The 23,473-nt window shown below is 38.8% G+C and overlaps 1 protein-coding gene across 1 annotated transcript in view; it reads left to right on the top strand.

Moving 5' to 3' along the window:
* The window catches only part of RRAS2 (RAS related 2), a 79,566-nt gene extending 56,603 nt beyond the window's left edge, over positions 1-22,963 (top strand). Inside the window, exons 2-6 of the mRNA XM_040258316.1 lie at positions 8,121-8,208; positions 9,118-9,220; positions 9,389-9,497; positions 19,253-19,371; positions 21,455-22,963. Of these exons, the coding sequence (XP_040114250.1) occupies positions 8,121-8,208; positions 9,118-9,220; positions 9,389-9,497; positions 19,253-19,371; positions 21,455-21,542 (507 nt within the window). The 3' untranslated portion in view covers positions 21,543-22,963. The remainder of the gene's footprint in view (positions 1-8,120; positions 8,209-9,117; positions 9,221-9,388; positions 9,498-19,252; positions 19,372-21,454) is intronic.
* The last annotated feature ends 510 nt before the right edge of the window (positions 22,964-23,473 follow it).

A 23,473-nucleotide genomic window follows, 5' to 3' on the forward strand; every position in this document is an offset into this window, starting at 1 on the left:
TAGGTTGTTTCTGTGTTTTTTGGCTCTCATGAATAGTGTTGCTGTAAACATAGGGAAGCATGTATCTTTTTGAATTAAAGTTTTGTCCGTGTGTATTCCTAAGATTGTTGGATCACATGGTAATTCTATTTTTAGTTTTCTGAGTAACCTCCATACTGTTTTTGACAGTGGCTGTACCAACTTACATTCCAACCAACAGTATGGGAAGTTTCCCTTTTCTTCACACCTCTCCAGTAGTTGTTATTTGTAGACTTTTTAATGATGACCATTCCAACTGGTGTGAAGTGGTACCTCGTTGTATTTATGATTTGCATTTCTCTAATAATTAGTGATATTGAACATCTTTTCGCTTGCTGACTGGCCACCTTAATTATTGAAATCATGATGTTCTTTGGGCTGAAAGTAATTGAAAAGCATTTATAATTGAAAAATGATCAGAAAAAATTAGATTTACCTCAGATCTCATTAAATTGCAAGGAAAAGCTTACCCACAGAAGGGCTTTGAAGAAAGTTTTCTGCTTATAATATATTGAGTTTATTAGCTCAGTTTCATTTATACATCCATATATACACATATTCATTTATACTGGGTTTCCTTGGTGGCTCAGGTGGTAAAGAATCTGCCTGCAATGCAGGAGATCCAGGTTCAGTCCCTTGGTTGGGAAGATCGCCTGGAGAAAGGAATGGCTACCCACTCCAGTTTTCTTGCCTGGAGAATTTCATGGACGGAGGAGCCTGGTGGGCTACAGTCCAGGGAGTTGCAAAGAGTTGGACATGACAAAGCGACTAACACATACATGAAAAGATGAGCAATTAGAAAATTGTAAGTACCAGTTACATGGTATACATAAAGCTTGATATATATATATATATTTCCAAATCACAACTTTTAACAGTAAGACAGAATATTCAAAGTTGGAAAAATCCAAACTATCATCACCTTAAAGGGTAGGAGAAATTCAGAGCATATTGAGGTCGTTTTCTGGTTAGAGAGTTGGAGGCCTTGCAAAAGAAAGTAAGTGGTTTGGGCTTCGGTTAGTATTCCCATCTTACAGTCAAGGAAACTGAGGTTCAGGCAGGTTAAATGAGGTGCTCCAGTTTCCCACAGCTGGTGAAGGGGGTAGCACTGTATTCTGGTCCATCTCACTCGCACCTCCAGCTCCTGCCACTTCACCCTGCTGCCGCCCTGCACATCAGGATCCCTGGCGCAGTGGTCCTGGATGAGCGGCAAGAGGAGAGCGGCACACATGGCCTCACGGGTGATTGCGGTCTCCAGTCCCCGGGGCAGCTCTGAGCAGCCCTCACCCCTTCCTTTCTGGTTTGCCTTTTCCCTTATCCTGAAGTGGGCTCTGCAGTATGCCCTCCTTAAATTAGTCTTGTTCTCAACTCTCTTCTGTTGAGAAAATGGGCCTTAGAGATGTTAATCAAGGAAAGTAGAATAGCATCTGTGTTTGAGTGTCAGTTCTCTCAAATACCGTAGCCCATACATTTTCTTCTCATCTTGTGCTTCCAGTAAAGACTTTATATATAAATGGATGTATTAGTAGAAAGCAAGCCCTCATGAAACCTCATGTTTGGGTTTATTTTATCATTATTAAAAAAAAAAATACAGGTTTTAAGGCTAGAAGTAATGACTTTTTAAAGTGGAGGGGAGCAGAGAACCACAGAATTTTGTGTCTAGCTTGTTTCATGACCTGGATTCTCTGTGCCCCTTGAGGGGCAGGGCGGAGGTGAGCAGGACCGCAAGAAAGGAAAAAATGGAACCATGTAGTTGTTAGTCTTGATTTTCCTTGTTTCATATTTTTCCTGGTACTTTTACTCCTTGTTTTATAGGCCAATAAAGGAATAAAAGATTTGAAATCTTATGAATTATATTAAATAGCAAGAATTCTAAAGCATTCATTAGGATAAGACCTGAACTTAAATCGTAGTTCTCCTTATTAGCTAGCTGGGTGACCTGGAAAAGGTAATTCTGTGCCTCACTTAAAAATTTAAGAGGGAAATACATATCTGAAGAATCTTTAGGAAAAGTTTATGTGTATCATTTTTAAACTGCATGTCACGTAGCAGATGCTTAATAAATGATGATTCCTGTTATTGATTGAGGATATATCATTTTTTTTTTTTTTTAATGGGAACAGTGGAAGCAGGAATGGAGGAGGAGAATGAGTGGGCTTTACCTCCAGAGAGGGTGAGTAGAGCAGGAGTGTTGGCCAGAAAGCCTGGAAACTTGATTTTAGCGCTGGATTCATTTGCTCTTCAAACATTAGGCAGGTCCACTCTACCTCTGACAAAAGTCTGTCCTCATAGAGCTTGTGTTCCAGTCAGGTTGAAGGAATGATGGACAGTAAAAGAGAATAAAATATAAAGAGAACTGCAAGATATTCTGACCAAAAAAAAAAAAGTCAGGTTTCTAGGTGAGTTAGTTGGTCTTGAGTAGAGTGAGGTGAAAGCTTAGGATTAAAAAGGATCTAGTATAATCTTCCTTTGATTTGACCCTGCTTGTAGTACTTAATGTGCTACCACCAGATTTTTTTAAAATGTTTAATAATATATGCAATGTATAATTATATAGTGATCAGTAGAATATATTCTTGTATACACATTACCCAGATTCAGGAGTTGTCAAGGTTTTCCCATACTCTTTAACCAGTTTCGTTCCCCTGCTCTCTCCCTTTACCCTCCTCTTTCTGTACCCTGTGAGTTTAGAGGACTCCTAAGAATCCTGCTGTGTTCAGAAATGCCCTGTCATTTGTTTACAGCTCCCCAGTGGCACCTTAGGACTAAGCTCACTGGACTTTAACCAGTGAGCTGGGTTTTCTGAGTTTCCCAGAAACTCCAGGAAATTCATTACCCGTCCCAGGGTGTAGACCAGGCACCGCTCTGTGGCAGTGTTTGGGAATTGCATTTTCACCAGGACCTTGGTGCCTGGAGAGTGACTTGTCACTCTTCCACTAATTGCAGAAGTTACATCAGCTTATTTTCTTTCCTCCCGGGCCACTCCTTATCTTCTTTAAGGCAGCTCATTTGAATAGGAAAAGAATGAAGTGGCAGTTCTCTTAAGCTAAGTGGAGCTTCTATTTATTTTGCGGCAGGAAAAACATTCCTAGCTATCACTATTTGTTGACGCTTTGGACAGTCTACTCAGACCATATTTTATCAGGGAAAATCTCCCTGTCTAAATGGGACAGCTTCCCTAATCTTAAGCTTTTCTCCATAACTCCAAGCAACCTTAAAGAGACGTAGGTCCACATTTGCCCTTCTTACTACCTGGAAGGCATCCCACCTATTGGAAAGAGGTATTCCTTTCTTTCTAGTTGGGATCCTTCTCCATGCATCATTTCCTGTGATTTCAGGAAAGCATGCTACTTTCTGCACCTGTGACTCTCATTCCTCCTTCAGTGGGCTGAACTCTAGTCCACTGTCCTTTCCTGCCCTTTCCCAAGCCTTGCTGTCTTCCACAGTGCAATACTGTGTTTTTTCGCCTTGTTTTCTGCTACAAAATATCCGTCTTGGGCTGTTGGTAACTTTTTTCAGCCTCAGGGGAGACACTGTTTTCTCTTCGGCCAAATTGCTGGGCCTCTATAAGCCAAGGTACACATAGTTACTATGTATTCCTGCAGCATTAACTGCTTACACTTGGTTGCCTTCTGAATACGCATATTACTGGCATTTCGTGCTAGTTTCTGTTCTTTGGCCAATACCTTTAATACTCCCCATTCCCCTTGTCCCAGTTACAACACAGTTGCTAGGTGTGTGAAAAGCAGTGGGTTCTGTCAAAGTAGGGACCTTGACCCTGTGCTGTGCTTAGTCGCTCAGTCATGTCCAACTCTTTGCAACCCAATGGACCATAGCCTGCCGGGCTCCTCTGTCCATGGGGTTTCTCCAGGCAAGAATACTGGAGTGGGTTGCCATGCCCTCCTCCAGGGGGTCTTCCCAACCCAAGGATCGAACCCAGGTCTCCTGCATTGCAGGTGGATTCTTTACCATCTGAGCCACCAGGGATGCCCCATAAATGACTGCTAAACAAGTGAATGAAACCAAGAGCAAGAACAGTCAGCAGAAGGGATTCAGGTAGTGAAGAATAGCACTTTGGTGAACAACACACATCAAACTGGAGAGCTTTGTGAATTGTGTAAAGAAAGTGCTGATTGCTAGAAGCGACAGGGAACCATTAATATATTTTATAGAGGAATAGCTTGTATACATACAAAATGCACATATTTTAAATGTACAGCTTGATGAGTTTTTACATATGTATTATATATACTTGTGTAATTACTGCTCAAATCCAAAGAAATATTTCCAGAACTTCAGATGGGGAGCTTTTATCTTGATTCACAGCATGTTGGAAAACAAGTCTAATCTGTGGTATAACTAGGATTGGAATTACAATAGCCGTTCCTGGTATTAGGGCATCTTTTCAGTTGAATAAAAACTCGAGCTCATACTATTTAACTACATGACAGAACAATACACTGACCAACATTTATTAGTCATCAGCATGTTTTGGCACTTTATAGTCATTACTTCATTTTATCCATTCCATGGGGTTGGGTTACTATCCTGTTTTATAGATGCTTAAGGTTAAAGAGGTAATTTGCCTTAGGTTCCACAGCTAGAAAGTAGTAGAGTTAGAATTAAATCCAGCACTGTCCATCACCAGAGACTGATCTCCTGTTGGTGATCTGCTGCCTCAAATATCTGGGACCCAAGTTTAAGTAACAAAAATATTAAGTCTTTGGGATAGGAGGTGATGATTTATCTTTCCTACCTGCACAGGATGAATGCTATTTTTAGGCGCATTATGACCTGTGGCTTATTAGAATTGTGAGAGGGAAATGGGTCTTTGGTTATGTAACAGAGTAATGTTCCTTAAGATGGATCTCTTATGAGAGGCGATGATGCTTTTAGTGAAAATGGTTCTGTAAAATATATATATAGCAAGGTCTCTGCAAATGTTGAAAATAGGACATAGCACAGATGAAATGTAGACCTAAATATCCAGAAATTGCAACAGTTAACTTACATTAACATTAATGAGTGGAATAAATGCATGCCAGTCTTGGTGAAGAGGCAAAATTCTTATAACATTAAGATTGTATTTCAGGAGTCAAGACATCTAAAGAAAATATGTAACTTCCATAGTCACAGAAAGGAAAAACAATTGCCCTCAGTGTTGCTTAAACCAACAGTCCTCTATATGTGTTGTTTTCTTAATTTGGTATCACAATGCAAAGAAACCCATCACAGTGGAAGAATTTGAGCTATCATACATAACTTGAACATTTGAAAAATATACTTACTATTTGTCCATTGTGTTTTCAGACAAACTGGGAGGGTCATTTTGGCACATTAAGGGATAACTTGGGAGTCGTCAATGAAGCTTAGGTTTTACAAGATGAAAGCGTGGCAGGAAGTGTCAGGTTACTATGGAGAAACATGTTTCAGGAAACTTAAAGTTTAAATACTGTGCTTTATCCAGGTTGTTTAGTGAAAGACTGCTTTCTGTGTTGTTTAGAATCGTGAGTACAAAGAATATTGTATTTACTTTTAGAAGAGGTGTGGGTTCCAGAGAGTCAGTTCAAAGATTGTTTTGATATCTGTTTATTTTAAAATGGGGATGGGGTGGTGATGGAAATGGCTTTCTACTCAAAGCCATTTTTTAAATGGCTCCTGTTGGTAATTAAAAAAAAAAAAATCAGTTCAGTTCAGTCGTACAGTCATGTCCGACTGTGTGCGACCCTATGGACTGCACTAGGCTTCCCTATCCATCACCAACCCCCAGAACTTACTCAAACTCCTGTCCATTGAGTTGGTGATACCATCCAACCATCTCATCCTCTGTTGTCCCCCTTTCCCCTCTACCTTCAATCTTACCCAGCACCAGGGTCTTTTCAAATGAGTCAGTTCTTGCATCAAGTGGCCAAAGTACTGGAGTTTCAGCTTCAGCATCAGTCCTTCCAATGAATTTTCAGGACTGATTTCCTTTAGGATGGGCTGGTTGGATCTTCTTGCAGTCCAAGGGACTCTCAAGAGTCTTCTCCAACACCACAGTTCAAAAGCATCAATTCTTCAACGCTCAGCTTTCTTTGTAGTCCAACTCTCACATCCATACATGACTACTGGAAAAACCAAAGCTTTGACTAGATGTACCTTAGTTGGTAAAGTAATGTCTCTGCTTTTAAATATGCTGTCTAGGTTGGTCATAGCTTTTCTTCCAAGGAGCAAGCGTCTTTTAATTTCATGGCTGCAGTCACCATCTGCAGTGATTTTGGAACCCAAGAAAATAAAGTCTCTCACTGTTGCTATTGTTTCCCCATCTATTTGCCATGAAGTGATGGGACTAGATGCCATGTTCTTAGTGTTCTGAATGTTGAATTTTAAGCAAACTTTTTCACTCTCCTGTTTCACTTTGATCAAGAGACTTTTTAGTTCTTTGCTTTCTGCCATAAGAGTGGTGTCATCTGCATATGTGAGGTTATTGATATTTCTCTTGGCAGTCTTGATTCCAGCTTATGCTTCTTACAGCCCAGCGTTTCTCATTATGTATTCTGCATATAAGTTAAGTGAGCAGGGTGATAATAAACAGCCTTGACATACTCCTTTCCCAATTTGGAACCAGTCTGTTGTTCCATGCCCAGTTCTAAGTGTTGCTTCCTGACCTGCATACAGATTTCTCAGGAGGAAGGTCAGGTGGTCTGGTATTCCCATGTTATTAATAATTTTCCACAGTTTATTGTGATCCACACAGTCAAAGGCTTTGGTGTAGTCAATAAAGCAGAAGAAGATGTTTTTCTGGAACTCTCTTGCCTTTTTGATGATCCAACTGATGTTGGCAATTTGATCATTTAAATGAAGCCACCAAAAGGGAAATAGAATTACAGCTAAATTCTATATAACTAAAGTTACTCCAAAAATACAAATAAAAAATAGGAAGTATCATTCAAAATTAAAATAAATATGTAAAGTCAGGGTAGCAAGCAGATTAGTCCCTGCCCCCTCCCTCTCCGCCCCCATACGAGGAGTTTCTTTGTTGCCCTGTTCAGAGTGCTTACTTTTAAGTAGCTTTTTGGTTTGTGCAGAGCTCACCATGCAGGGTTTGTCTCTTCAGAACGATGTGTCCCTGGAGCCAGCAGGTCCAGTTTCCAGAAGCCCTTGCTTGTAGAATGACCAAACACCTTCAGCGCTCATTTCTAGCATTAAGCTGCCTTCCTCCAAGTCATCCCTCAGATTTTGTGATGAGTTAGTGGCAAAATAGGCTTTGAGGAGGTCAGTCAAGAGGGGGAGTAAGGGAGACACTCAGAACTGACATCAGTGTCCTAGGTAGTGCCCTTCTGGATGAAGGGGGAAATCAGTTGTCTTTTAGATGCGTGTTTCTGGTTTCTTTTTAAAATCTTTTAAAAAGATTGTGAAATGTAATAATCAAACATTAAGTGATTTGCTAGGACTCCTCCCTTCTTCCTCTGCTGCCTTAACTGCCCTTCTGGTGATGACTTCATAAGATGATAGTTGGGTGGTTTTGCTAACAGAAGAGGAAATAGTTGGAAAACTAACAAAAATATCAGTGAAAGAATAAGTTTGAGATTCATGCAGATTAAAAAAAAAACCTGAAATCATGTCCTTTAGGGTAATACACAAGGCAGCTGAAAGGGAACTAAGACAAGGTGTGAGAAAAGTGAAGAGACGATCAGGCATTGAGGCAGGCAGACTTCGTGTTGTCTCTTTTGTTCCAAAACTGTTACAGTTTGTTCTAAGGACTGATGCCTGCCTTTGGGTTGGAGATAGACCTGAATTACAGCTATAGGTGTGTTTCTAGTTTTCCTAGAACTTGAGATCTAGAGTTTTAGGTGTATATAAGTTAATTATGAAAAATGGAAAAAAAAAACTGCAGTAGAGCTTTTACAATCTTCTTACATGTTTCAGATGTGAAAATTCAGAGATGTTTAGAACCCTTTCTCCACTTGGAAGCTGCTGTGAATAGATTTCATTCAATAGGGAATTGACATAGTAGGATACACTTTAATACAGTGAAAATATTTTGATGAGTTCTGGGTAAAGTTATGTTGGTACTTGGGCAAGTAAGCATAAATTTTAAAATTATGGTATTTTTCTTACAGTCTTATTTTGTAACGGATTATGATCCAACCATCGAGGATTCCTACACAAAGCAGTGCGTGATAGATGACCGGGCGGCTCGGCTAGACAGTAAGTAATCTTCCTTTATTTGATGGTTTACGTATCATATTTTTTTAAGTAAGCTTTGAAGTTTTGCTAGGTTAAATAACTACAGTTGAAATGTTAGATGATCTTGAATATAAGTTCATCTTTTTCATTAGTTTTAATTGATGAATCTACATGTTGGGCAATTTAAATATAATGTAAAACAGTAACTGGATTGAGAGCAGGTAAAATTAGTGATGTCACTGTAACTTGTTAGAGTTGTGTTTATTGGGACATTTGGAAAAAAAACAAACGAGGTTTTGGCTCTTCCTGCATTTTGATGAAGGCCCAAATGGGTGAAGTAAATATAGAAAAGCTTCAATATTTGCTAACTTGCTTAGAGTTTATAGCACAGAGGCCTTAGCAAATAGTGTTTTGTGCTTGGCTAAACATTCCACTCCTCCACAAGAGGAAGGGCTGTTCTTTTAACTTGTATGATTCTTTTATTCACAGAGATCAATGAATACCTTAGCACCTGTACATTCAGTATGGTATTTGGGGGGATGGGGTGCACCAGCATTTCCTTCTTGAATTTACACGTATCTTTTTCAGTTCTTTTCATAGAGGAGGTAAACATCCAAGTGACTTCAGGGGTTATCTGAGACTGTCTGCCTATATGGATTTGATATTTTTAACCTTGTCATTGCTATGCTAATGTATTCTAACTACGAAATCAACCTGCACTGATGAAGATAACTCTGCGACTGTCTGCCATTAGAATACATTTGTCTTTAGCATTGAAAATAAAGTACTAAAAGGGGAATGCTGTTTAAAAAATTATACCAAGTGTGATGTTTTCCAAAGGATTCACATTAACTGGGCCTGCCCATGTGAGGGAGCCATTTTTGTGAGATGAACACATGAACATCATTACATTTCTTGTTTTTTCTTTAGTTCTGGATACAGCGGGACAAGAGGAATTTGGAGCAATGAGAGAACAGTATATGAGAACTGGCGAGGGTTTCCTTTTGGTCTTTTCAGTCACAGATAGAGGCAGGTTTGTATCAATATTTACCTGTAGATCTCTCCTGTTCATGTCTAGATCACTGTTCATTAAATTTGCATTCTTGTTTGTATAGGAAAAGGAAAAGTAAAGTACTAAATGGGGCAGGGGAGTCTGAATTCTGATATTTGACCAAATTAATGAATTTGTTTTTGTTTTTAGTTTTGAAGAAATCTATAAGTTTCAAAGACAGATTCTCAGAGTAAAGGATCGTGATGAGTTTCCAATGATTTTAATTGGTAATAAAGCAGATCTGGATCATCAGAGACAGGTGAGAGGGTTTTTGCTCTTGGGAAACTAGTTATTTGTAATTATGTAAGTGAACAGTTATATTTAATGAGAAAGTGCCGTGATCAAAAACACTGTGCTGAGTGTGGCATACCGGATTTGATAGGAGTACTGTAACTGGTGACAAATTAAAAGGAAATAGATTTGGGGATATTAAATTTTTACATATTACACAGAACTTCAGTGGACTGTAAACCTGCAGGTATTTTATACCAGCTCCATTTACATATTATAATTTCTAAGGTAAGACCTACAGCTCTAATTTAGTTAGATACTCTTAAAATTACCTCTGTGCTGTGCTTAGTTGCTCAGTCCTGTCCGACTCTTTGTAACCCCATGGACTGTAGTCCACCAGGCTCCTCTGTCCGTGGGATTCTCCAGGCAAGAATACTAGAGTGGGTTGCCGTGCCCTCCTCCAGGGGAACTTCCCAACCCAGAGATCAAACCCAGGTCTCCTGCATTGCAGGAGTATTCTTTACCATCTGGGTCACCCGGGTAGCTTAATTCAGTGTTAATGCTGAATTACCTCATTTAGAGAATGACTTTAATTTAAATGACAGTATTTGAGTTTTTCCTAAGTCCTGTTAATCACATGGGCAGCTCTAACTGCCCAATAACCTGAATGAAAATAATATGTTTAGTATTTAGTTGCAAGCTTATTTATACTCACTTGTTCTTTACCCAATTATTTCACATTTGATTTTTAGAATTTTTGGTATATATTGGCCACTCATCTTTTTTGTGGGAGAGGGGAACAAGATCAGATGTAAGTTAATGGAGATGCTACGTTATTTAGGTCTTTAGTCTTTACCCCTCATCTGGAATGCAATTGTTTAAATACTTTCTTAACTTTTGCTGGTATTTAAGTTCCGTTTTTTTATATAATCTTGGTGTTAGCATAGTCTTTTGTTGGTAGATTTTGTTTGAGAGTGCAGACATCAGGAAAGATGGATTGACAAACAGCGTTAAGGACAGACTTCCATTTTTTAATTAACCATTATTTAAAACAGAATCTTTGATTCATGTGCTCTGTTTGTAAAGTTTTATTGAAGGTATACCGAATTTTAGACGTGAACTTGAGAGGATGATACCGTTCTAATGCTAAGTTTAGACATGTTTACCTGATATAGAATAAATCTTACTGCTACTTTTCTTTCAGATCTGGTTTATTATAAAGTTAAGGTGAAAACATTCTATCTTCCTTTCAAACCAGTATAAGCTGTTGAAAGTAATTTAGGATATGGCATTGATCACATCCTAAAACCTGGAGTACACAGTCCATCTTTTTTTAAAAAATTATATTTTATCTTGAGGTGACCATTTTCTTCAGTATTTCTCAATCTAATTATATTTATTAAATATTGCTCAGTAGGACTTTTTTTTACTGTTCTTCTCAGCCCTTTCTAGTACTAGAAACATTTGTAGATGTTGTTGGATCTGAGAACAAATGGCAAAGTAGCTCTGCCTGGAACAGGGGTTTCTTGGCTATATCTAATGCTGGATAGATATATTTCCTGCCCTGGTTTTTCTCAAGCTTTTTCATGGTGGTAACTCCAGTAAAGGAATTAGTTGGCAGGCCTGGGCTGAGGTGGGAGTCTTCTGTACGTTTGGCAAGATCAGGGAGAACAGAGGAGAGGAGTGTGTGTCCACCAGAACTAAACAAGTCTTGCCATCATTAGCTTGAGGGCAGGGAATCAGTATGAATTATTTTTAAGCCATTTGTACAGTGAAGATTGCTAGTATTTGGAGTGTGGTTTCCATCTGTCTGCAGATATTAACATATCATGGTACTCTGGCTTTGTTTTTTTTTAAATTTTATTTTTACTTTATTTTACTTTACATTACTGTATTGGTTTATTGACATGAATCCACCACGGGTGTATACAAGCTCCCAATCCTGAATCCCCTTCCCACCTCCCACCCCATATCATCTCTCTGGATCATCCCCATGCACCAGCCCCAAGCATCCTGTATCCTATATCGAACATAGACTGGCACTTCGTTTCTTACACGATAGTATACATGTTTCAAAGCCATTCTCCCAAATCATCCCACCCTCTCCCTCTCCCTCAGAGTCCAAAAGTCCGTTCTATACATCTGTGTCTCTTTTGCTGTCTTGCATAAAGGGTCATCATTACCATCTTTCTAAATTCCATATATATGTGTCAGTATACTGTATTGGTGTTTTTCTTTCTGGTTTACTTCACTCTGTATAAAAGGCTCCAGTTTCATCCATCTCATTAGAACTGATTCAAATGTATTCTTTTTAATGGCTGAGTAATACTCCATTGTGTATATGTACCACAGCTTTCTTATCCATTCATCTGCTGATGGACATCTAAGTTGTTTCCATGTCCTGGCTATTATAAACAGTGCTGCGATGAACATTGGGGTACATGTGTCTCTTTCAATTCTGGTTTCCTTGGTGTGTATGTCCAGCAAAAATAAACTCAAAATGGATTAAAGATCTAAACGTAAGACCAGAAACTATAAAACTCCTAGAGGAGAACATAGGCAAAACACTCTCCGACATAAATCACAGCAGGATCCTCTATGATCCACCTCCCAGAATACTGGAAATAAAAGCAAAAATAAACAAATAGGATCTAATTAAAATTAAAAGCTTCTGCACAACAAAGGAAACTATAAGTAAGGTGAAAAGACAGCCTTCTGAATGGGAGAAAACAATAGCAAATGAAGCAACTGACAAACAACTAATCTCAAAAATATACAAGCAACTTATGCAGCTCAACTCCAGAAAAATACACGACCCAATCAAAAAATGGGCCAAAGAACTAAATAGGCATTTCTCCAAAGAAGACATACGGATGGCTAACAAACACATGAAAAGATGCTCAACATCACTCATTATCAGAGAAATGCAAATCAAAACCACAATGAGGTACCATTTTACACCAGTCAGAATGGCTGCGATCCAAAAGTGTCTACAAGCAATAAATGCTGGAGAGGATGTGGAGAAAAGGGAACCCTCTTGCACTGTTGGTGGGAATGCAAACTAGTACAGCCACTATGGAAAACAGTGTGGAGATTCCTGGCTTTGTTTTATACCATAGATTTATAAATTTTTCATCTTTTTTTTTTTTTTTTTTTTTAATGAAAGTAATAGAGTCTCAGAGTAAAATAACAACACAGTGATAAGAGAAGCAATATTGGGAATAAGTTTAATATTTTCATCACCTCAAAAATAGGCAGTGAACTTGAAGTAAGTTCTTTTTTTCTGGGCTTTCAAACATATGCATAGACATAAGTTACTGTGTAAACACTGAAAGGTTCAAATGTATATATGTATCCAAGGGAGAAAAGCAAATGGCTGAAAATGCTTAATTTTCTGGTCATTCCTACAGGTCTTCTCTCTGAAGGACAGGCACAAAGAGACATCTTATTCCTCCCATGCTTTGCCTTCCCTTTCTAGGTTCCTTCACACCTGCACTCGGGGTGTTAGCTAACTCCCTTGAAAGTCATTGTCAGCACTCTTACGTGAGAGCCTTCAGTGCTGACTGGAAGCCCTCCTGCATCTCCCTAGCCCGTTCATTTCCCACTTGTTTGGGTAACTAATACTTACTTTCTCGTTCTTAAGTTTATAACACTTCCCCTTCCTCATTCTCAGCAGACTGATGATGAGTGGTATTTTCCTGAGAAACTTCTACACGTTCCCACCTGCACATGTACTAACCTGGGTACGTGTGTGCCCCATCACTTTTGCTTCTCCCCACTTGTGTGGATTAACTTCACCTCACTGACCAACCTCTCTGGTAGGCACTGGAGCCTATCCATTCTTCCTCCTGGGCATCACCCCAGCAGTTGTTCCATCCAGGTGTTCCAGTTCTCTCCTGCATGATCATTTCCATCAGCCTGAGACATGCTGCAGTGCTCTCATCTTTAAAACAGAAAGTAACCATAGCAAATGGCACCCTACTCCAGTACTCTTGCCTGGAGAATCCTGTGGACAGAGGAGCCTGGTGGGCTGCTATCCACAGGGTCACATGGAGTCGGACACGGCTGAAGCGACTTAGCATGCATGCCTGCATTGGAGAAGGAAATGGCAACCCACTGCAGTATTCTTGCCTGGAGAATCCCAGGCACGGAGGAGCCTGTTGGGCTGCCGTCTATGGGGTCGCACAGAGTCGGATTCGACTGAAATGACTTAGCAGCAGCAGCAGCAACCATAGCAGATGCTAATATCACGTCCCTCTTTGAGAACATTTTTCCTGCTCCTCCGAGTAAGCAAAACTCCTTAGAAGTGTTATCTCTACACTCATTCTCTACTTTTCCTTTCTGGCACTGACTGCAGGCATGTAGCACCTGGTCAAGGTCACCGCTTAACGCAGATGTCCTTAACGCAGTAACATTTGACACAGATACTCACATTCCCCTTTTTGAAACACTTTACTGAGCTCTGGAGCAGTATTCCCTGCGCCTCCTCCATCCTCCCTTTGTTGATACCTCCTTGTCTGTGTCAGATATCTTAGGGCTGAGGCAGACTCTCTCCTAGGCCCTGGGTGTACAAACATACCTTTCGCCTCCTAGCCTCGAGGACCTTACTGATGGTAGTTGAAATGCTATACTAAAGGTTTCTTACCTTTGAAAACCCTCTTTAGAATTAAAGGTGATATTCTGTATATCTTGGCATCCTTACTTGCTCTACCAGCCAAACCCAGACAGGCCACAGGCACGCCATAAAAACTTCCCCTTGTTTGGAAATGCTGACTTTTTGGCCATCTCTTTAGATTCATAGTCCCTAACCAGTCTGATTGCCATCAGTTGCTGGTCAGGTTGTTAATTCCTGCCTTTGTCTTAGGCATGATCCTTTGGACTTGCTGTAGTTTCTGTGCTGTTTTTCTTACAGAGCAAATGCCAGTTCCCTATGTTCTTTATATGTAGGTCAGCCCTGGGTATCCCTACTACTGCTCCTGAGATTCTGAATCCATCATGGAGGGGAGATCAGCCGGAAGAGGCTTTGCTGCTTCCTTTTGGCTTCTATATGTCTCTGGACTTGATTCTTGCATCCCCGATTCATCCAGCTTTTATAAAACACTTTCTAGGCACGGATGACAGGAAAAAAAACAAAATCACTGACATACAAAGAGATATGTAGAATTTGAATGGCAGTATTACCACATACCTGAGCCCTTAGAGAGACTGATCATTTTGTTTATCCTGTCAGAGGTTTAGTAAGAAAATATAGGTAAATGATTTGCTTGCCCTTGCTGAAATGTAAACATTATTAAATATGACAACATATTAATTCTGAAATTTAATACAGCAGCTGTGTGTGGGCTTACACTGTGAACTTCATGATAGCTCTGATTTTAAGCTCCTTGTCCTTGACTCAGCCTGGTCTAGAAATCAGGAGTTTTGGTCTCTCTCTCTTTTTTTTTTTGTTCTTTTGATTTTTTTCCCCTTTTACTTCTCCTGGCTTAGTTTCTCCTTTCCTCCTTAAGTGCTTGTCATCAATAATTTGAGAAAGGAGCCCATTTCACCTGTAACAATGTATTACCTCAGTGTGCTTATCCCCGCTCCTCCTGTCTGTTGGTATCTTGACCACAGTGTGCCCCTGCATCCTCTCAGGGGAAAACAGGCTCCTCCCCCACAACAGTAGAGTAAGGGTCTTTTCTGGCTGTACCTGTTGGTGCCTTGCCTGCATCTAAAAGGTGTGTAAGCACCATGAGGGCTTCTCAGTTTTGACCACTTTGTTTTGTTCATATTTTATCCTTAGCACATAGAACAAAGTTGCTGAAGGAGTGAATCAAGGCATCAGTGAATCAAGATGTGGTATTAAAATAATAGATATTTTTGAAAAACAAATTTTGCTTCTGTAAACTTACGATGTATTGTAAACTCAGTACAACCCTAAGTGAGTATTGCAGATGTTGTAGTCTATTCCTATTAAACCCCATTTGTTGAATAAAATTGCCCTCATCATTCCCATTTTGCTCTTCTCGATTTAAAAATACATGGTGTTAAATAAACTTGTACTGTTGTGGATTTCCACTAAGATTCATTTGTGCCTTTGAACTGAGTCTCTCTGGAGGTTTCCAAATGTAAACCTGAATTTCTTCCATCAGGTTCACCTTGGCTGTTTAAAATGAAACATTTCTGGGTAGCACTCAGATCTGCCAAAACCAGGCTTAGGATTTGGTATCTTTATAAAATTCCCTGGTTGGGGAACCTCTAGGAAATCCTTGTTTATGTGGCTTTCAGTTTTTTGTTGATTTTTGGCTTCACAATGTTTTGGCTTTGTTCCATGTGGTGTTCTTTTTGTCATATTTTTTTGCTTTTGTGGGGATGATGCTGTTTTTACTTCTTAACTAAAAGTATGCTCAGTAAGCTCATAAGCAGCACTATATGTGGTTAGAGATGTCTTGACCAGAAACGTGTGTGTGCACTTTGCTGACTTCAGTTCCTGGAAGATTGATGTGAGACAGTGCTAACAAACAAACAAACGAAACACATAAACAGTCTTAGCAGTGGGATTTTTTTAAAGAATCATCTACACTTATTAATTTATTAATTTTTCTTAATTGTATAAAGTTGGGTCATTTTGCTGTTTCCCTCCGGCTGAATGTATCGTGTTGGCGGGAGAGGGCAAGGTAGCTTTCTGAGGAGCAATTGACCAGAAAGAGCAATGTTCTTAAGGATGTGTATTTCCCTCCCACAATCAAATTACCTGTATTAGTAAAGTAAGTAATAATTTATTGAGATTGACATGTCTCAAATATTTATTTTTACCTTACTTCAAAGTAAAAGAAGAGAGGCGTAAGTATTTGGTCGTGCTCTATTTCCTTAACGTATGTTTATTGAATGACTGCCATATGCTCTTCTAGGCTCTGAGTGTACAAAGGCAAGTAGGTCTCACAGCTTAGCTAAAAGTGGCACAATTGTGGGAGAATGAAAAGACAAGACCAAAAATTGCAGTATGTTGACTTTTTTTTTTTTGCTAGTCATTGAAGAATGTGATGGCCATTCTGGGACACTGTAAAAGCAACAGAAAGTTTTCTGATTGCTCGTCTTGAATTATTAGTATGAAATGAATCAGTATAGTTACAGTTGGGAGAGAAAGGAGGACCTCCCAGGAAGAAGGAACAGCATTTTTGACATGAGGCTCTTTTTGTAGGAAGGAATTTCATGTCAACTTTTCCTAAAAAGGAATTTTCCTTTCTAAATTGGTGGCTCTTTAAAACTTTCTTTTCATACTTGGCTTCCTTACTCATTGTTAATTGCTTGTTTAATTTGATTGATTTATATTTCAAACCATAGGCCTTATGGTACATGCACTGTTGTGAAGGAGAGGCAGAGTAAGTTTTAAAACTGTTACACTTACATATACCAGTGCTGTGTAGAACCTGCCTGCCACTCTTTTGAAACACAACAGGGTATAATCTGTTATAAATTAATTGTTAGATGTATACATGGTAATGTAATAGCCTAATGATATTTCACTGAAGGTGCTAAATTTTGTGAATGTAGTATTAGTAGAACAAGCTACATGAAAGGAATAGATGGAACAATACTTTGAGCTGAAATAGGGCCAGGAATAGTTCATATTCTAATCAGCCATAGTGGCAAACTCACCTAGAAGTTAATATCTAAAAATTTATTTCAAAAGCAAAGGTGAAATAAAGACTTCTCCTAGATATACAAAAATGGAAAGAATTTATTACCAGCAGACTTATGTTAAAAGAAATGCAAAAAGAGGAAAACTATACCAAATGGAAATCTAGATCTATACAAAGAAATGAACACTTTTACCCATTTATGTGGGTAAATATAAATGACTTTTATTATTGTTACTTAAATCTCCTTAAAACATAAAGGGATGTTTAAAACAAAAATAGTGTAGGTGGTAATAATAAAACTTATTAGGAGGAAGAAACATACTGTTAAAAGAATCTTAAGCTATACATGGATTGACATTCCATTTGAATTAGACAGAAGTGAAACATGTATATTATAAACTAAAGCAATTATAAAAATAACATAACACATACCTAGTTCATTAGCCAACCAAGATGATAAAATGGAATTGTGAAAACAATACAGCTTATTTAATGCTGAAAGACTAAATGCTTTGTCCCTAAGATCAGAAACAATAGTATCTCCTTCCACTGTTGTCTTTGAGGTTCCAGGCAATACGGAAGAGTCAGAAAAAGAATGAAAATGCATCCACATGAGAAAGAAAGCAACAAAAAACTGTCTTTATTAACAAATGGCATGATCGCTTATGTAAAAAGAGTCTGTGGCATTTACAAAAATATAAACAATACCTAGATAAGTGGATTTAGCATAATTCTTGGGTCTAAGATAAAGGTACAAAAATTATGATTCTGTTTTTACAGAGAAAAATCTATATCCTTGAAAAAAGATGAGAAGAATGTGGTTCTGTATGGATGACAGGTTCCTAAATCTTCTATTTTTTCCTTTTTGCTCATCTATAATTTTCTCACCTGTTTTGTGTGTATGTTTGTGTGTGTGTGTGGGGGGGGTAATGGCAGCAGTGAAAGTCTTTTTTTTTAATATATATTTTCAGCCCCACCATATAAATATAACTGTAAAATATCAATAATAATCATATTTCAGCCCTCTACATTTAAAACACATATAGGACATTTACTTATATTCAATTAGCATTTTCTTATTCTGACCTGGCATTATATGTCATCAGCAAAGCCACTCTTCCATGCTTACCTTCCTTCATTGCCTCATGTAAGGAAATCATTATGAGGGTGTGTGGTCCTTTTCATTGTTTTTTTTCCCCCTCCACGTATTTACTGGGAGTCTTCCATGTACCAGGTCCTGAGGAATGCAGATGGGAAGAGGAGCCATGGCTTCTTGATGCTCGCCCTGCCCTCCAGGTTCACCTCTTGCTGTGTTCTCTCTTGACTTGCTGTATTCCAGCCATTCTAGGCTTTTTCAGTTCCTGGAACTTGGAGCACCCTGACACCTGCTATTTCCTTTGACAGGGATACTTTATTTTAACTTTTTATTTTATACTGGGGTGTAGCCGATTAACCATGTTGTGATAGTTTGAGGGGGACAGTGCGGGGACTCAGCCATGCATGTACATGTATCCATTCTTCCCAAACTCCCCTCCCATCTGGCTGCCACGTAACAATGAGCAGAGTTCCATGTGCTGTATAGTAGGATTTGGTTGGTTATCCATTCTAAAGATAGCAGTGTGTGTATGTCCATCCCCAATTCCCTAACAATCCCTTTCCCTTATCTTTTCCCCAGGCGGTGCAATCATAATGAGTTCCTTCTCTAAGTCTGTGAGTGTGTTTCTGTTCTGTAAAAAAGTTCATTTGTATCATTTCTTTTTGGATTCTACATATAAGAGGGATTCTTCTTCACCTCGACCCAACTTCCTAGTCTTTGTTTAGTTTCTAACCTGAATATCACTTCTTCAGGGATGCTTTTCCTGACCTGCCCAGAAGGGTTATAGACTCTCATATCACTTTGTAGACTTCCCAGTACTTATCACTGTTGTGTTGAATACTTTTGAGTAATCACTAGGCTGACATCTTGCCTCTGTCATGTTCTGAGTTTTTCTGCAGAGCTGGGCTTCAGCAATATGTGTTAAACTGTTAAGTCTCTTGGTTCATCTTATGACAGACAAACTTGGTCTCTGGCTGGATTAACAGTGCAGTTGGTGGCCAAACAGTAGATAGAGCAGATTTAATTGTTAATACTGTACCTCAAACACAACTCTTGGAATTTCAGGTAACACAGGAAGAAGGACAGCAGTTAGCACGGCAACTTAAGGTAACATACATGGAGGCATCAGCAAAGATTAGGATGAATGTAGATCAAGCTTTCCATGAACTTGTCCGGGTTATAAGGTAAGCAGAACACATACCAGAAGTTTGTTTTAATTTATTGAATTTGATGGGTAGCCATGCTGTGCTTTTTAAAATAATTAACTGGGGGAAAAAAAATCACCATTAAATGTTTTTAGTAAGAAGGAGGAAATTGTAGGAGTGATTCTTGGAATCATTTTTGACATAATATGTTAAGAACTTTAATTATGTGCATATTCTAGTTGTTTCCAAAAAGCCTAATTTTATTGTGTTGAAGTAGAGTACACATAGATTTTGAAAAGAATCAGTGCAGCTTCCAAAGGCAGAGGTGGTGTGAAGGTAGGGAGGACAGCAGCTCACCCTTGAATGGTGACCTTTGTCAGATCCTGTGCTAAGTAAGTGCTTAGTGTGTACTACTGCAGTTAACCCCAACCACAGCCCAATAATGCCTGCACTCTGAGATGAGAAAACAGGTACAGAGAGGTTAAATGATTGGAGCATATTAAAATGGCAGAGCTGGGACTGAAATCTAGGTCTCTGATTCCAGAGCCTGTGTGTGCTCTTAGCGTTACTTCTCACCCATTCCCCCCTGGCTACAAGGAAACCAGGCCTTAAGGATTCAACAGTCCCACAGGACACAAAGTATGACATCCACACTTCATAGAGGCTTTCTGTTAGCTGGCCTCGGGGGGGCCCCTGTGATTCAGAAAGTGTTAATGGGTTCCAGGAAACTTGAGGTGGTGAGTGAGATAGGCTGGAGTTGGTGTGTGTGAGAAAAGAGTGAGTTGCTTTAATGGGCGAGGTTTGGTTGGTTTGCTGGTTTGGCCCCTACTTCACGCGCTCTTCTTAGATCTGCTTGTTTCTCTGGTAGTTAGTTTGACAAGTATATGGACCTAGTTCCTGTTAGTTGTACATCTGAGGTGAATTGACATCTGAGCTATGGGCTTCTATTGTACTTTTTTTTTTTTTTTAAAGCCCCTTTTCAAGACATTCTCTTTGTGGGGTGGAAAAGAAGTGAAGATTGTCTTTTTGTTTTTTTTAGTAATTTGTTAAAACACAAATTCTGTTATTTTTTAAGGAATGTAGAGTTTCAGTTTCTCAAGTTGGAAAAGCTTTGAGAAGTGAATAGTGATGTACGACATTGTGAATATATGTAAAGCCACTACCCTGTACACTTAAGAATGGTTAAGATGATAAATTTGATGGGTATTTTACCGTATGAACCAGTGCTTTAAAAAATTTTTTTATTGCTTTTTTTGAGATATTTTGTCCTTGGTTTTGGTTCTCAGAATTGGTCCATATTTATTGGTCAGTCAGGAGTGAGGAGGGGGTATAGGAGACTTTTTTTGTGCCAGAGACTGTTAGACATTTGAACATAAACAAAAATCTTCAATCCTCAGAGCAAACTGTGATAGGTAGGGTTTTATTATCCCTCCTAAAATAACACAGCTCAGAGAGGAAACTGCTGCTGTTAAGTCACTCCAGTCGTGTCCGACTCTGTACGACCCCATAGACGGCAGCCCACCAGGCTCCCCTGTCCCTGGGATTCTCCAGGCAAGAACACTGGAGTGGGTTGCCATTTCCTTCTCCAGTGCATGGAAGTGAAAAGTGAAAGTGAAGTCCCTCAGTCGTGTCCGACTCTATGCGACCCCATGGACTGCAGCCTACCAGGTTCCTCCATCCATGGGATTCTCCAGGCAAGAGTAGTGGAGTGGGGTGCCATTGCCCTCTCTGAGAGAGGAAACTAACTTTTCTAATACAGACTTGTAGCTACAAAGTGGCAGAGCTGAGATAGGAATGGCATACCTCATAAGGGCAGATACTCTATTGATAGGTGTTCCTTCCTAAGGATACCTTGGAGTCATGGAATTTCAAACTGGGAAGGGAACTTAGAGGTTGTTGAGTTCAGCATCTCACCTAATTGAAGACTTGCCCATAAACGAAGCTCAGACAAGTTTGCTTATGCATTTGTGTATCCCTGCCCGCAGTGATTGGCTTTGATTCCCTTGTTGAAACGTAATACCGACATGCATATGCACGAAAACCAGATTGGTCCAACAGTAGCCTGCATGTGTAGCAATATATTACCAAAAGACAATTATCTGTAGATTTTTCTGTCTTACAGGAAATTTCAAGAGCAGGAATGTCCTCCTTCACCAGAACCAACACGGAAAGAAAAAGACAAGAAAGGCTGCCATTGTGTCATTTTCTAAGAATCCCTTGAATTTTAGCTACCAACTGCCAGAAAAGCCCTCATCTTCTCCTCCTCTCCTTACAGTTTACATCACGTTGGTACCTTTCTAGCCTTAGATAAATGATCACCGTGGTAGCCTTAGACCAAGAAGCTGGCTAATCCTTTCCATGAAGCTAATCCAATGGTCATTTCAAGACAGATTTAATGGAAACACTAAGGCTGCTTCAAAGATTATCTGATTCCTTTAAAATGTATATCTGTATACACAGACACATTCTTTTTTTTTAAAGCTTACTTTTAATAGGGATGAATCAGTTTTGGAATCTAAGCTGTTTACCAAGCTGAAGTCATCGGTTGTGAAATAACTTTTAACTTCTGGAATCATATTGCCTACTGTTACTCTAAATAGAAATATAGGGAGTTTTTTAAAATGTGAATTTTTGCCTATCTCTAAAAATTTTGATGTCAACTTTAGTTAACCTTAAATACACTGAATTGAATCCACAAACGTGAGACATCTCAGACCTTTCCTGATGCTATAGCCTTTGTTTTCCAGTGGCCAAAATACCAAAATGCCTATTGTATTTATAGGTTAAAAACTGTGTGTAAAGCCTTTGCTATTACTCCTACTCTTAAAGATAATATTCTGTGTGGCCAAATATTTGGACTCATTCTGGACTTAGGCATTTCACTGTTCTTGGCATTTTAATTTAACTTTTTCACAGCCATGTTGAGAGTAAAAATAAATAATTTCTGTCTGTCTTCCTTTTCACGTATTTCTGGATAAGGGATTCAAAAAAACTAAAACTGTTTTTGTTTGTAATATAAAATATGGAATTGATCTTTCCAGGGTCAGAGATGATTAATGTTTTGCTATATACTTTTATACATTATTTTCTTATCAAACTAGTTAACAAGTATTTTTATATGTTTGTAAGCAAATATGCTTTCACAGCATACCTTGTGTATATGTAAAGATAAGTATTTAATTCTCACTGTTCACTTTTAACTGACAAAGAGAAAAAAAAAAAGTGAAAACTACAAAAACTGTGGTAGAATCCTACGTGCTGTTCTGGTCCTGGTTGTACCCACCTCTGGCCAGTCACATAGCTACTTAAGAAACCTTCCCAGTAGAGTACAACAGGATGAGGATCTGAGATCACTTCCAGTATCCCCTACTAGATGTTGACTGTTCTATCAAGTAGTAAGTGGTAAAACTTTTAACTGACAAGTAGTGTAACTGTGGCTGACTTCTGACTTTGTTTTTTAATTCTGTGGATTGTGTTTAAACAATTCAAAAGTTTGTCCCTGATTTTGAGATACTGAGTGGTATTGCACAGTTGGCACTTTATTGAATGTGTACAACAGTTTCATGAAGTCTATAAAGCGTACCCTTGTATAGCTTCAGGTGCTAGAATTAAAATTGATCTGTTATCACAAGATGATGCTTGAATGACTTGTTATTTTGGTGGTTTGTTGGAGGAAACTTACGTGTAGTTCTATGCTGTGTCCCTCAGATTTGAATCTAAGATCAGTACTGGTTATTTAGCAGGTGAACTTTGAAGTGAAATGGAATCTTGTGTTTTAGTGTTCTGGTGATTTCCTGAATATTTTCTTAAGTTCTTGTTTCTCAGATTTTTTTCTGTGAAGTGCTCCTGCTAGATGTAGAGAAGAGAGGAAGGTGAATACATACACATACACCCTCTCTGAAGAAGCAAAGCACACAAATTTGTTTGAATGCCTGTTACAATTACTACAGCATTTATTCTGTGGGTGTTGATGCTATAGTACTATCTCATATCCTTGTTAATACTTTCAAGTTGGGGAATTATTTTTTTATTTATCATTTGTAGCTTCAGATAGTAAGAGACTATCTATACAACATTCATATTTAGTGGGAAGTCTTTTATTTTATTCTGAGTAAATGCTTGGTAGCAAAGCAGCCTGGAC

This window comes from Oryx dammah, unplaced genomic scaffold, assembly GCF_014754425.2.
Source record: "Oryx dammah isolate SB20612 unplaced genomic scaffold, SCBI_Odam_1.1 HiC_scaffold_17, whole genome shotgun sequence".
NCBI lineage: Eukaryota > Metazoa > Chordata > Mammalia > Artiodactyla > Bovidae > Oryx > Oryx dammah.